Source organism: Argopecten irradians, chromosome 14 (assembly GCF_041381155.1).
Source record: "Argopecten irradians isolate NY chromosome 14, Ai_NY, whole genome shotgun sequence".
Lineage (NCBI taxonomy): Eukaryota > Metazoa > Mollusca > Bivalvia > Pectinida > Pectinidae > Argopecten > Argopecten irradians.
Window position 1 is genome coordinate 4,178,661 of NC_091147.1, and position 14,042 is coordinate 4,192,702.

Here is a 14,042-nt window from a genome sequence, read left to right on the forward strand (position 1 = left end):
AGACTGATTGGATTCTGGAATTATGATCCTTGCATAGATGATAATCTTACAGCAATATTTCCATTGAGCTTTGAATGAAAAAAAGGAAAGAAAAAAGTTTTATACTACATGCAGCTATTGTGGTTTGTGATGGAATCGAATTAGCCTGGAAATTTGAGTTATAATTAGTGGAACAGTGGATTAATTAGTGAATGGTTTCTAGGGTACAGCTGCATCAAGTGGCTGGGAGTGATAATATTCAGGTCAGCATATTAAAGTCAAGTGGAAAATAATGGGATGTAAAGCTGGTCTGGGGGAGCCCTCCTCCTGTACAGTATAACCTGCTACGGAAGCTGGTACAGTTAATGGTCGCCTCGGCAACTGTTTGTTTTTAAACTATAAACAATAGCACACATCTGGTTTCTAAAGGAGAATGTGTTAGTATTGTAACCGTCTTATTGAAAGTGAAAGCTGAGACTACAGGTGTTCAAAGTAGCCATTCACAAAACAGAATGGATGACCGAAGCACCTTTTGATAAACAATGGACAAGAGTTGGAGGTGTCTATGACTGTGTAAGGAGGAGACAGGGTTAGTAGCTATAGTAGAGTGGAGAGTTCACCACATGCACCAACAGGGAGACCAGACCAGGGAGAGCAAGCTCCATGTATGCTGCACACAGCTGATCCCACTCCATTCCACTTGAGATTTCAAATTTTTGAATGGTGGCCATACAAACTCTACACTTTCACATTAGCCGTGTAATTAAAAAGGCCTGTATATATATTTGAATTTTGAATCGGCTGATATCCACCGATTTGCAAGATAAGTCAATTACAGCCAATGTTTGGAGCCTTACACACACGGTACACATACTGCCAAGTCTCTAGTGTGCAGTACCACCTCTGTAACTGAGGGAAATTTAAATCACATGGTGGAGGTGTTTACTCTCAGACACAATGCTCTGGGAGGAAACATATCGTGGAGATTTGGAATAAGTTATAATGCCTTTGAAATGGTATATCTGTGAAATTTTGAGGTGATTTTTACAGGGGAAATCTTGTGATTTGGATGTATCTTGAACCAAGGAGGAATACTTTGGATGAGTATACTTGTGCTTTATTTATCCTGACACAAGGATAATTCAATATCATAACAGGATTCTGGATTACATTGTTTGTACACATGAATCTGTAATACGGATACATATTACGACGTCAGCTCGCTGGAAAATCTTGGCGTGTTGTCGTGGTAACGTGAAGGATGGAAATATGATTGATATAAAACCCTGTCACCCTTCTAACATGGGCAGCTTTTGTATCCTAGATGGAGACTTTAGGCAGTTTCTGGAGAATCTCGACTGTACACAGGTATGTATGGAAGTCCCTGTGGGTCTGTAACCTGAGGGGTCAATAGAGGTCATGGAAAAGGGAGACAACTCCTTTAAATAGGAGTATGTATGTACATTGTGTTTCTGACTTTAACAGACCGGTGGAGATTTCTTAAGTCTTTTAGATTATAAGGAATGGATCAGCAGTATATGTTAAAGGACAAAAGAGTTTATTTATAACATTATGTACTATAATTGGTTTTTTTTGACTGCGGTGAGTGAGGAAAATGTACCTATCATCTCAGCCATGATTGGCTGAAATGTTGAGGTGTTTTTATCATTGCACACGAATATGTTCTTTAAAAAGCTTTCTGATTATATAGTTCTGAAGGTGTTTGTTTCTGGTGTAGTTCTGAAGGTGTTTGTTTCTGCATAAAACCTGACTAGTGATGGATGGATGGAGGAATACATGGTGGAGGGGGGAGAGGTGTAAAGTATCAGGTCTTTATGGCAGTTCGGGAGGTAATATAGGGGTGGGGGTGATGTGTACTGGGGGAAGGACTGGAAGGTACTGGAGGGGGTGATGCAGAGCTAAGATGTAGGGGAGGGTAGGCCCTGGTGTTGATTGTAATTGGGTGCAGCGGGAGGGGTACAGGAGGGTAGGGGTGTTAATGTTGATGGTTACGGGGTGGGGGTGGGGGGAGGGCACAGGAGCAGGGTGTTGATTGTGATGGGGTGCAGTGCTACAATTACAGCTAATGGTGACTAAATGTCAGTCAGTAATGACTTTGTTTGTTGTTAGAGAATCCCATGGGAGGCTGATGATTAATGGTGTCTGTGTATTTGTTGTGGTACTGAGGTCATCAACAGTTGTATATACCAACAAAAACTTGAGATGGATTTTTGATCTGTTTATATACATAGGTAATGGAAATATTGGTACACATATAGGTAAATATATATGTACCAGATTCCGAGAATGCATAATTTGGTAAATATATATAGTGATATTTGTTATTGAAGACGTGATTGAGACACATTCCGTTGCGTGATTTAACATATCTCATTTAGTCTGGTTCACGTTGCGTGATTTAACATATCTCGTTTAGTCTGGTTCACGTGTGATTTAACATATCTCGTTTAGTCTGGTTCACGTTGTGTGATTTAACATATCTCGCTTAGTCTGGTTCACGTTATGTGATTTAACATATCTCGTTTAGTCTGGTTCACGTTGTGTGATTTAACATATCTCGTTTAGTCTGGTTCACGTTGTGTGATTTAACATATCTCGTTTAGTCTGGTTCAGTGAGATAACACTATAAAACATGGTTGATTCTATCCATGTGGACTTTCAGGATCCCGCTTTGCATGCTGGCCATACAGTCTGGATTCTATGGAGATATTGATGACATGGAGGTCTACTAGAAATCTGATGATCTCTACTTGTATAGATATGCACTAGCTGCAATGCTGTAGCTCAGAAGACTTTTTGACAGAAAATGGTGTCGTCTTTAGAGCTACAATTGGTACCTATTACTGCTAATGGAGCAAAGTAATGATCATGCAAACCATTATAAAACGTTTGTTTGCATTTTATCATACTTGTTTGATATCGCTTACCTACTAGGCAATAAAACTGAACCACATAAACTATCAAATTATCATCGAGGCATTATTTTTACATAATACATATGAAGGTGTTTCTGAAGGGAATTTATACGGTAAGTCCACAATTTGTGAATTTGACGTCTTGTGAGCGGTACGGTAGATACTAAAAATGTTATTTATGTTTGTGTTGGACAAAAATAACATGTAAATGCATGTATAGCATAAAAATTATTGGAAACCTACAAAAAAATATAGAAAACTATGCCCGAGTGATTTTCAGAGGCAGTGCTCCACTACGACACATACATGTAGGGACCAATTCGTACCCGGCCGAAAGGTATAGTAGGCCGGGTACGTATATTCGTTCTAAGATATGCACCAGAGAAAGCTCTGCAGCATAATGTCTATATTTTTGATGCAATGAGCTCTATAGCTAACAGAGTGACCCCTGCTTGTTTTCACAAATGAATTTTCAGAGTGAGCTCTGATAGAATAAACTCCACTATCACTAAGTAGGGATGATAAACCAGACAGCTCCCTGACAGACAGAGATCTATAATTATCTGTCAGTTATAAAGTAATAAGACCATAGCTGTGTTAATTAGATTTATATAGACCATTAATAGTACAGTAATAGCCCCCATAGTATAATACCCAGCAGTGTAACCTGATCTATAGAGACACCTCATATTTCTCTATCACTGTTTGAATGGAGTTTTAAACCTTATAATTAGACTATTATATCATGTATTAATTTGATCTGGTGGCTAACACAGATACCATTGGTATGGAGATTACTGGGTTCTGACTATTTCATTTACAGATAATAAATCAACTTTAGTCAGCTGAATTTTTTCTTCTTTATTTTGCTTCTGAAATGTAAATGAAAAAAAAAAAAAAAAAAATGACTCTAGATTTCTAGAAAGGTTTGGTAATGTACTTAGCCTTAGTGACCACCCTGTATTAGACCTGCTTGTCATGATCACTTGTTTAGGGTCCCAAATGGCCATGTATAACACAATTTGACCTCAGGTGTATAAAGACCACTTGTAGAGACATTTTTGTTTTCTTGGTCCTGTGGATATAGTCTTTAGAAAGGTATGACTGTATACAAAAGGAAGAACTCCCAAATGATATCTTTGAGCCTTTCTGTATTTATCATTGGTGTTCTACGTGGTTTCTATATCTGAGATACTTTATTTTCAGACTCAGCATAACATAGCTGGCACAGTTTCAACATTTATCATACCAGGGTATAGGAGATGTGTGCTAATCAGAATTATACTCTTGAAATAGGAAATCAAAATCTACCAAAACTATGCAGTCAAGATTTGGTGCTGAGGGTATATTCCTGGACGATGTCCAGATATAAGCTCCTGTTCGACCATCTACTTGTTAACCCGTCCTAATTAAACACTCTGTCGCTCCTATTGATTACAAAGTCTTCGATACAGAGAACGTTTCCGTCTTTGTGTACCAAGGAATCCAATCTCGCCCATCCATGATCAATCAGACACACTTAGACCTATACTCTCCTATGTTATATATGGACCGTGTCTAGAACCTCATCTATATTAAGGCTTGGTCTGTCGTAGACGTCCTCCAGGAAGGAAATGTTGACCAACAACAAGCACAATCGCCTCATTTACATATATATTAATGAAACTCCTTGCTATAGTTATCCCGACCTCTCACCGGAAATGTTTTTATAGAGATGAGACATAGATTTCAGTAAAAAAATTCTAATGGATGTATCATTCATTGATAATCATTATGTAATTTAATTGGTGTTTACACATCATCTAATATGATATCTCAGAAATACAAGTGATGATAGAAGAGATAATTTAATTTGCTATACACTCTCTTCATATATGTCCATTAAAATGGTTACAAGGTAAAATCTGGTAGCATTACACCTCACTCTAATCTACATTTCTTGGAAATTCAATTCATTAATTAAAGTCTTAATTTGACACTAATTGATATTCTTGACTTATAAAACAATAAATTATGTCATACAATTTAAATTTCAAATTTTTGAACTTTGACCCTAGTTAATCAAATGTTCATATTTGTACACATATTCATGTAATGTTTACCGTACAGTAATGTACCACATATTTCCCTTACACGAGTATAAATAATTCATTAGAGAGATTATGTAAATCCTCCCCCTATCTGTGTGTTGTAGAAGGGCTGAGATACTGTAGGATATTTGCTGACCAGTTACTAACTCCACAAGCTAAACCTAGACCTTTAGATATTGACCATGTGACATTTAAAGTCAGATTATAATTAAAATCCTTGACTCCAGCTGATTATATATATTTCTAACTATGAAGTTTGTGATTATATCTAGAGAGAAAACAGGATTGTTTCTAATTGTTTTTATTAATCAGAGATATTTAGCATTATAAATAATTCTCAGAGAAACCGAAGGCTTTCATATGCATTCTTAATCGTGTAAAGGTGGACTTGCTCGAATCGTGAGAGAAAAGCATTCGTGTTTAAATTGTGAGAGAGAAGCACTGATTATGCTTAAATCTTAAAAAAAAGGCTGACTCAATCGGTTCCTCTGAAATAATGATGCGAGCTGAATGCTCAGATCAGTCAGACGTACTACAAACTTCTTTATAACGCTATAGTCTAGGTATTCCATAAAGACAGTCGAGGGACCAGAGTTCACATGTCTAACTATGACTAACTGATGTTGATTATAAAACACATGTCTAACTGATGTTGATTATAAAACACATGTCTGCTGTGTAAACACGATCTGTAACAAACTAAGTACCAACAGTACTTACAGAGTTATGATATTTAAATACATACAGCTGATATTGTGGTCACGGATATTTGGAAATTATTCTGGCATCAAAAAAGGGTAGGCTTAAGGACTCATTCTCTACATAAATCTCTCTGATATTACAGTCGGAGCATAAAATTGTCTAGACGTGTTTACAGGGGAACAGGGAACAGGTGACGAGGAACCTGGTGAAAAAAAAATCTGGTTATTGTTTTTGTCTCTAGTGTAAGGGACTCATAATTAAGAAAGTCTGAACTTGTTATAAATGACTCAAGAAAACTTACATTAAGCTTTATCACTTCATTATAAGTCACAAAGCAAGAGATGACATGGAAGCCATACTTATGTCCTGACCAGAAAACCAATTACGGCATTCAAGTAGGCGGAAAATTCACAACATCGGAGCAAACGCAATCAAAGCATTCACACTCTGAGATCAACAAATTAGTGATCAAAGATCATGATCATACACCACAGAACTATATGGTGGAATCAGAGAAAATTTGAAAATAAACAGCAGAAGAAAAAGACTATCTGCATAAATACAATTTTAAAATGTGTATTGTGCCTGTTATAATAGAAATGACTATAGCTCTGGACTAGCTACCATGTTGTTGAATTTTTGGGAAAGGAACTTTAGGAATGGATATCACTGTACTTTACATTTGTTTGAGTATAGAATGAAAAGTGCACTCCACTCAAAAATATATTGCTACATTCAATTAAAATACTTTCAAAGTTTTTGTTCTGTATACATTCTCATAAGCTTTATAGTCAGATTTAAATTAAAATGATTTGGTCAATATTGCATGATGGGAAATATGTTACCCAGAATCCTTTTCAAAATTTGAATATTTAAATGCATGTTTGACGGAAGGATTGCATTGATACTCTTTAAAAGGACACATTGTCACACTGAGCCGTTGAGGCTATATGGCCCTGACAAGGGGTACTTACACTTGTCCTCAGAGAGGACCCTAATCATGTTGTTTTAGACGAGCGGGTCAAGTGGTGTAGCTTTTCACTCAATATCATAGTGACACCCTAATCTTGGTGGGAAATATACTCTCTTGTCATCTTTGAGGAATGAATAAGTGTCTTCTATATAGTCTAACAATACAATGCTTCAATTGTTAGAATGGCTGATCCTTTTAGTCTGAAAATGGAAAACTAAATAGTAATTAGTCATTTTCATGGTGCTAGTCAACTGATTCATTGCTGGAAATCAAAGATATTATATTTTTTTGGCATTTTTATCCTTTGTATAAATGGGAATCTAGCATGTCAGAGATTGATTTGATACAGAGACTCTCTAGGGAATCCTGGGTAATGGTAGCGGCTTATGGTAAGCTATATATAAGTTTCACTGTACAATCTTCCTATAGGAGATGTACATATGTCATTAACTTTGTCTGAGTATCATAGCATTGGCAATACAATATATACATTTATATACCAAATGTCTAAAGTGTACAAGACCTCTACTTATGTTGATGACAGAATTTGATATCATTATGCACTTCATTCGGAGATTTATCAGATATGCTACTTAAAGTATCGTTATACACATGTATCAAAGTTAAAATGCATTCTTATAGTAGTGGAAAACAATACAGACAGACAAAGTATTCTGATGGGATTCATGATTCCTTCCTAATACAATTTGGCCATAAACTGACAGAGCCTCAAAGCTTGATGGAATCCTCCCGAATTGTAAGAGTAGGAATCAAACCAATAAATAACATCGTGGACAATCAGATATTATTGTGAGGGGTAATACCACACTTATTACTGGTCAGACACCATCGTATTGATTTGGTGTGTGGACAACCATTGTTTAGAAAACACATAACTCCTGGTAATCTGTGACAAGGTCTGTATAACATTATGTCATTATCAGGCAGTATTAGGGGCTGATGAGGGCACTAAATACAGCAGGAATCCTTATACCACTACTGGCAGTCCTAGGGATCAGCCCCTGATTACAGCAGATCAATACCCAGGCCATCATTCACCAGGGATTTAGAGACAGGATTAATACCATAAGGAGCTTTAGTGTGAACTGTTTTAATGTGTATTAGACAGGGATTTAGTGATAAGGTTATAGAATGAGTCCCTGTTAGGGCACTGTAATGATAAGGCCAAATAAATAAATGTCCCTGTTAGGGCATTGTAATGATAAGGCCAAACCAATAAATGTTCCTGTTAGGGCATAGTATATAATGCTTAGTTATTCAAGATAATTAGGCAGTAAATGTCCATTGAAACACAAGCAACGATAATAATAAAAACTATATATATATATCGAAGGGAGATAATTCTTTCTCAAAAGTGGACCAGGTTTACCAAAGGACATGACAGTAGACTGCTAGTATTTCTAACACTAAAGGTGTTTCATTATAGCTATAGCTTACTTGTTGAGATGGTGGAGTTAATTTGTTTCCAGAAAACATTGTGATGATAAAGGAAACATGTGATATTTGCTTTCAAGGGGAAATAACCTACACTGCTTCTAAGGGGAGACAACTTATACTGCTCCCAAGTGGAGACACCTCCTTTAAGGGGAGACAATTGTATACATTTATAAGAGCATTGTGATATTGCAGGTCAGCAGCTGGTATCTATGCATTTAATCACCGGTTGTGCTTTAATTGTTTCAAGATTTGCATTATTTGAAAGCTTAAACTTTCCTTTAGAATCGAAATAATGAAAGGAAAATACACTGGAAATGAATTGTATGTTTGCTGATGCTGCTGTACAGTGACACTGCCTGCTGTTCTGAAGATATGTCTCATGTTGACAGATACATACACTACCACATACAAAAACACTGCTCAGGCCACTTCTCACATATTTCCCATGCACTTTTACCCATAAATGTTACATGATATATATAAGGAAATGAGATTTTCAGGCCCACCATATCGTATCCATTATGTAACACAGACAGAAATGTGGTCTATTAACTTTTTTAAGTGATTAATCAGAAGGAAAACAGGTTTTTGGGGCTTTCTGTGAGTGAGTGAATGGCCTTGGTGTCCTTGTTGGTAGTTAGATAGAATTGGTACCATTCAACATTCAAGGCTAAATGTAACTGGAAAAAGATGAGAAGGAGGCCCTGGGGTGGGAGGTAAGAAGGAGGCCCCGGGGTGGGAGGTTAGAAGGGGAGCCCAGAGGTGGGAGGCAGGAAGGGGTCCCAAGGGATGGGAGGCAAGAAGGGGGCCTTGGGGTGGGAGGCAAGAAGGAGGCCCCAAGGGGTAGGAGGCAAGAAGGAGGCCCTGGGGTGGGGGGGGCAAGGCAGTTGGGGAAAGAGGGGGCGAGAACACTGCAGGGGAAGATGCTAGCAGGACGGTAGTAATAAAGTTCTCTAATCATACTAAAATAAATTACCATCTGTTATCTGTATTAGGCCTGCTTTAAAATATTCGGGTGTGTAATACTAACTGTTTGTTTAACTGTCAATCATAAGAACAAATTAATGACTGACAATTTTATTTCTTAATGTTTCATTGCAATTTTAATGTTTCATCTTAGTTTTACTGTAAAACGTCAATAACACAATGGTGACTAAAGCATTATATATATATATATAGGTCGTAAACAAAGGAAAATAAAAAGATTAGGACCAAATTTAAATTCTCATAATGTGTTCATTGATGGAATTTTCAGGGTGAGAGTGAACTTTCACCGTAAAAGTAATATTTCTTTAAAATATTATCTACTAAGAAAATGAAAAGAAAAAGGTGAATTAGAAACTAATCTAGACAAATTAACATTCAGTGCAGTAGAACATTTGGGATTTCCCAACTGTCATTTGTGCAGCATAAACCTATACATACATCTGTCTGATACATGTATAATACTTAACTATTACACAAGTGGTACATGTAGTAACTCTCTCCAACTCTCGATAGTTTTAACTAACACTAAATTTTAATCAAGTATAAAATTTTAGATATTGGTAATCACCCAGATGGACCGGATCAGGGTGTTTGGCTTCATTTTCTCAGTTTAAAAATCTTAAAATAATTGCTTTTTTTGTGTGTGATAATTATATAAAGTGCTATTTTCAGATCGTAAAGATATTTGAACATGATAAATGAAGAGTATTTACCGTAAGTTGAAACAAAGGGTTGGTGTAAAAGTTTTGACATATACATCTAGATAATGATAACTATTAACAGATATCGGGAGAAGGACACTGACTGTATCTCTCCTGGCGACATTTCACGATTTGTCAAACAGTTATATAACGGCCAGTGGTAAACAAGTGTTTCTACTCCAGCCCATTATAACAGTATGGATGGGAATATTTCGGGAGATCATGGTACGGATTGAGTTATCTCATCGAATTCCTTCACGGACATTATCTCTCTATAACATGTGTATCATATTGTTCCTGAAATATTTTACTGCATTCTGATGTGTTTTATTTTTACCACGATATATATATATATAAACGTACAAAATACAGACACAAGGTGAACATTTACATGTACTTTGCATTTCTTACATCTGAAGATGACAAGTGGTGAGTGATCGTGCATGAATGCATTGTTTGATATGGTTTGCTGCTTTACAGGCGTACATTGCAGGATAAGCAACCGATTATTCCTTGTTGTATTATCTATCTTGATCAGGTACTTATTTGTGTCTTTGTGTCGTTTCAGCTGCTTTCCGAGATAGTAGAATTGGAGGAGAACTCGGGTGATGACAACAGTGCAAATGTAAAAAACAACAAAAATGAAAAGGAAAGACGGCCGTGTCACAAATCCACATCTTCTGCCGAACGTTACCATAGCAACAAGAGTTCATTGTCCTCGCGTAACTTCAACCGTAGCCACAGTCTTCCAACCGGAACACTGTCCTATGGAGGATCGCGGATTGTTTATAAGGATGGACATTTTGTTATTGAGACAAGTTACGATGGTACAGAAGATGTTTCAATTATAAACGGATCTTATAGTGAGACACAGGATGTTGACAATGGTGTTGGATGTGATCACCTGGACGATACCGACGAACATAACAGAGTTAATAATAATCCTCACATGAGACATCTCAAACGGATCTCGTACTCAGACCCTCATCTCTGTGATAATGGCGATGACGATTACGATGAGGATGAGGATGATGTGAATAACGAAGATGTTGATGTGTTTCTAGGAAACGATGGGAATGTTACTGTGATTGATACCGAGGATGATGACGATCGGGATAATGATACAAATGTGTCAGAACAAGTCGTTCAAAGACGGAGTAAACCAGAGAATGGTAGTAGAATTCCGCGACCTCTGTCCGTGGATGAAAATCAGCTGACGTCTATGCAAGACACCGACCCAAATTCCACAATGAGGAAAATAAGAAAATCGTTACGGGACGCAAGAACCCGGCGGAGTAAAAGTTTCCGTGAAATGTCTGATCAAATTGATGGCAAAAGCAAACTCAAACGAAACTCTAGTTTCAAAGAAGCAACTGAGAAGGGAGCATTAGAGATGAAATCTCGGTCCAGTAGTACGGGGGAGGAATGTGATAGCCTCAGTCGGTCAGGAAGTATCGGCAGTATAGAACTACGGCCAAAAAGTCCAGGCTTTCTGCAGAGACTTCTGTTTAAACGGAAATCTTTTAATGAAAAGAATCTCAAAGGTGAGCAATCTACAAAGGAATCATTTATGAAGAAAATGTCCTTGAAGGGATTATTCACAGGTAAAAAGGAGAAAGGAGAATTTAGTCCGACAAAGGCTAACTCGGATGAGCCTCCCACTCCCCCTATAGCAGCTTTCCAGGGTGATCTGGACATACACGCAGTCAGTGAATCCGCTCCAAACTCGCCATTTTCTAGTTTGAAGTTCCGTCGGAGACATACGTCTGCAGACCTTTTTGTACAGAATACCAGTAATAGTGCTAACAATCTGAATGTGAGACGGACTAGTGACAGTATACCGTCGCGTCGACCGGGTTTACAATCGTCACGAACGATAGACGACCCCGCCAGCGTGAAAACTCTGTTAGGGTTAGAGAACCATCCAAAACGTCCGATCAGTCCTAAACCACCGTCTGTGTCCATTACTCGTAGAAACTCCAATCTGAGTCTCCCCAGTTCACCTCTCAAAGAGAGTCCGTTCGAATTAACTATGGATAACTCACCAAACAAAATGGACCCAGATTCTATTTCGACCTGTTCCTCACTGACAAGTTCTAATGTAGACAGCGCGTCGCTGATCAGCGCGGCCAGTACCGTGTGTGACACCGACGGGCCCAAGTCCTCAATGCCTGGGTCTAGTAGTCAGGACCTAGAGAAATTCTCGGCCCTAGGTCAGGGCGAAATGACGTCAAGTAACAGCAATGACAGCGGCATACAGCGGGACGTCAGCGTACATTCCAGCAGCGAGTCCATCAAGGTATGTGTTTACATGTTAATTATATTGATTTGTTAATAAAGTCGAGTTGTGTGATAGAAGGTAAGTTTGTTATATAGTGTATTCTATAGATACTGTATACTATTAGTTCCATTCGTTGATTGAAGGAATGGGGTAAGTATATTTTACACGAGGGGTCACAAAATTCTTGGCTCCAGTATGATATCTTTTCTGTTTCTTAGATTCCCAAACAAATGAACACAAAATGAGTTCGGCACAATTTAATTGGTCTCAGACCTGATGTTGTGAAAATACAATATCATTTTCAGCAGAGAGGGATGGTAAAATATATTAGTGTTCAGAACCAAGACGTGTCGAACATGATGTTACCATGATGTAGGCCTAGGGATGATGGGATATACAGGTGTTGGAGGCTCTACAATGTAAATAGACAAATCGTACACTAGGAACAATTACTGCAAGAAGTAACAACTGTTACAGCAGCTATAGTTTTATGTTTCTGTGGTAGTCAGGACTTTCTTCTTGTAGATCACTGCTGTAAAATCTGTATCGCAAAATGTTGTGAAAATCATTTGTACAAGTTTGTGATTTTGGAATCATATAAGCTTTAAATTAAGTAGTAATCTTTTAGCCTTGTACATAATCAACCTCTTTCGAATCCCCTTGGACAATTTTCTTGTGGTAAAAATGTCTCTGTGACCTAATTTTGACCTTTGAACTTCACAGAAAAACTTTTAATTTGAGTTTAATGTTAATTTGATTGTACAATAAAAATGATGACCTCATAATGAAACCCTAATTAGCTGAAAATATATATCATGGATTCTGACTCAGCATCTTACCATGCCATGCATGCACTAGGAACTAAATATAGAACTGTATTTGTAATCTGTTATCAGAAAATATTTCTTTTTATCAACAAAAGTAAAAAAAAAAAAAAACCAACAAATAATATGCTTTTTCTCATGTTATTTACTGCACTAGCTTGTACTATAGAAACCTGTATGTAGTGTTTTATTTACTGTACATGTACTATAGAAACCTGTATGTAGTGTTTCTATTTACTGTACATGTACTATAGAAACCTGTTTGTAGTGTTTCTATTTACTGTACATGTACTATAGAAACCTGTATGTAGTGTTCTATTTACTGTACATGTACTATAGAAACCTGTATGTAGTGTTTCTTTTTACTGTACATGTACTATAGAAACCTGTATGTAGTGTTTCTATTTACTGTACTTGTACTATAGAAACCTGTATGTAGTGTTTCTTTTTACTGTACATGTACTATAGAAACCTGTATGTAGTGTTTCTATTTACTGTACTTGTACTATAGAAACCTGTAGTGTATGTTTCTTTTTACTGTACTTGTACTATAGAAACCTGTATGTAGTGTTTCTTTTTACTGTACTTGTACTATAGAAACCTGTATGTAGTGTTTCTATTTACTGTACTTGTACTATAGAAACCTGTATGTAGTGTTTCTATTTACTGTACATGTACTATAGAAACCTGTATGTAGTGTTTCTATTTACTGTACTTGTACTATAGAAACCTGTTTGTAGTGTTTCTTTTTTTTACTGTACTTGTACTATAGAAACCTGTTTGTAGTGTTTCTATTTACTGTACTTGTACTATAGAAACCTGTATGTAGTGTTCCTATTTACTGTACTTGTACTATAGAAACCTGTATGTAGTGTTTCTATTTACTGTACTTGTACTATAGAAACCTGTATGTAGTGTTTCTATTTACTGTACATGTACTATAGAAACCTGTATGTAGTGTTTCTATTTACTGTACTTGTACTATAGAAACCTGTATGTAGTGTTTCTATTTTACTGTACTATTTACTGTACTTGTACTATAGAAACCTGTTTGTAGTGTTTCTATTTACTGTACATGTACTATAGAAACCTGTATGTAGTGTTTCTATTT

At 36.9% G+C, this 14,042-nt stretch overlaps 1 protein-coding gene across 1 annotated transcript in view; it reads left to right on the forward strand.

Moving 5' to 3' along the window:
* Positions 1-14,042, forward strand: part of LOC138306903 (serine-rich adhesin for platelets-like) — a 162,978-nt gene that overhangs the window by 88,460 nt on the left and 60,476 nt on the right. Inside the window, 1 exon segment of the mRNA XM_069247466.1 lies at positions 10,395-12,125. Coding sequence (XP_069103567.1) covers positions 10,395-12,125 — 1,731 coding nt within the window.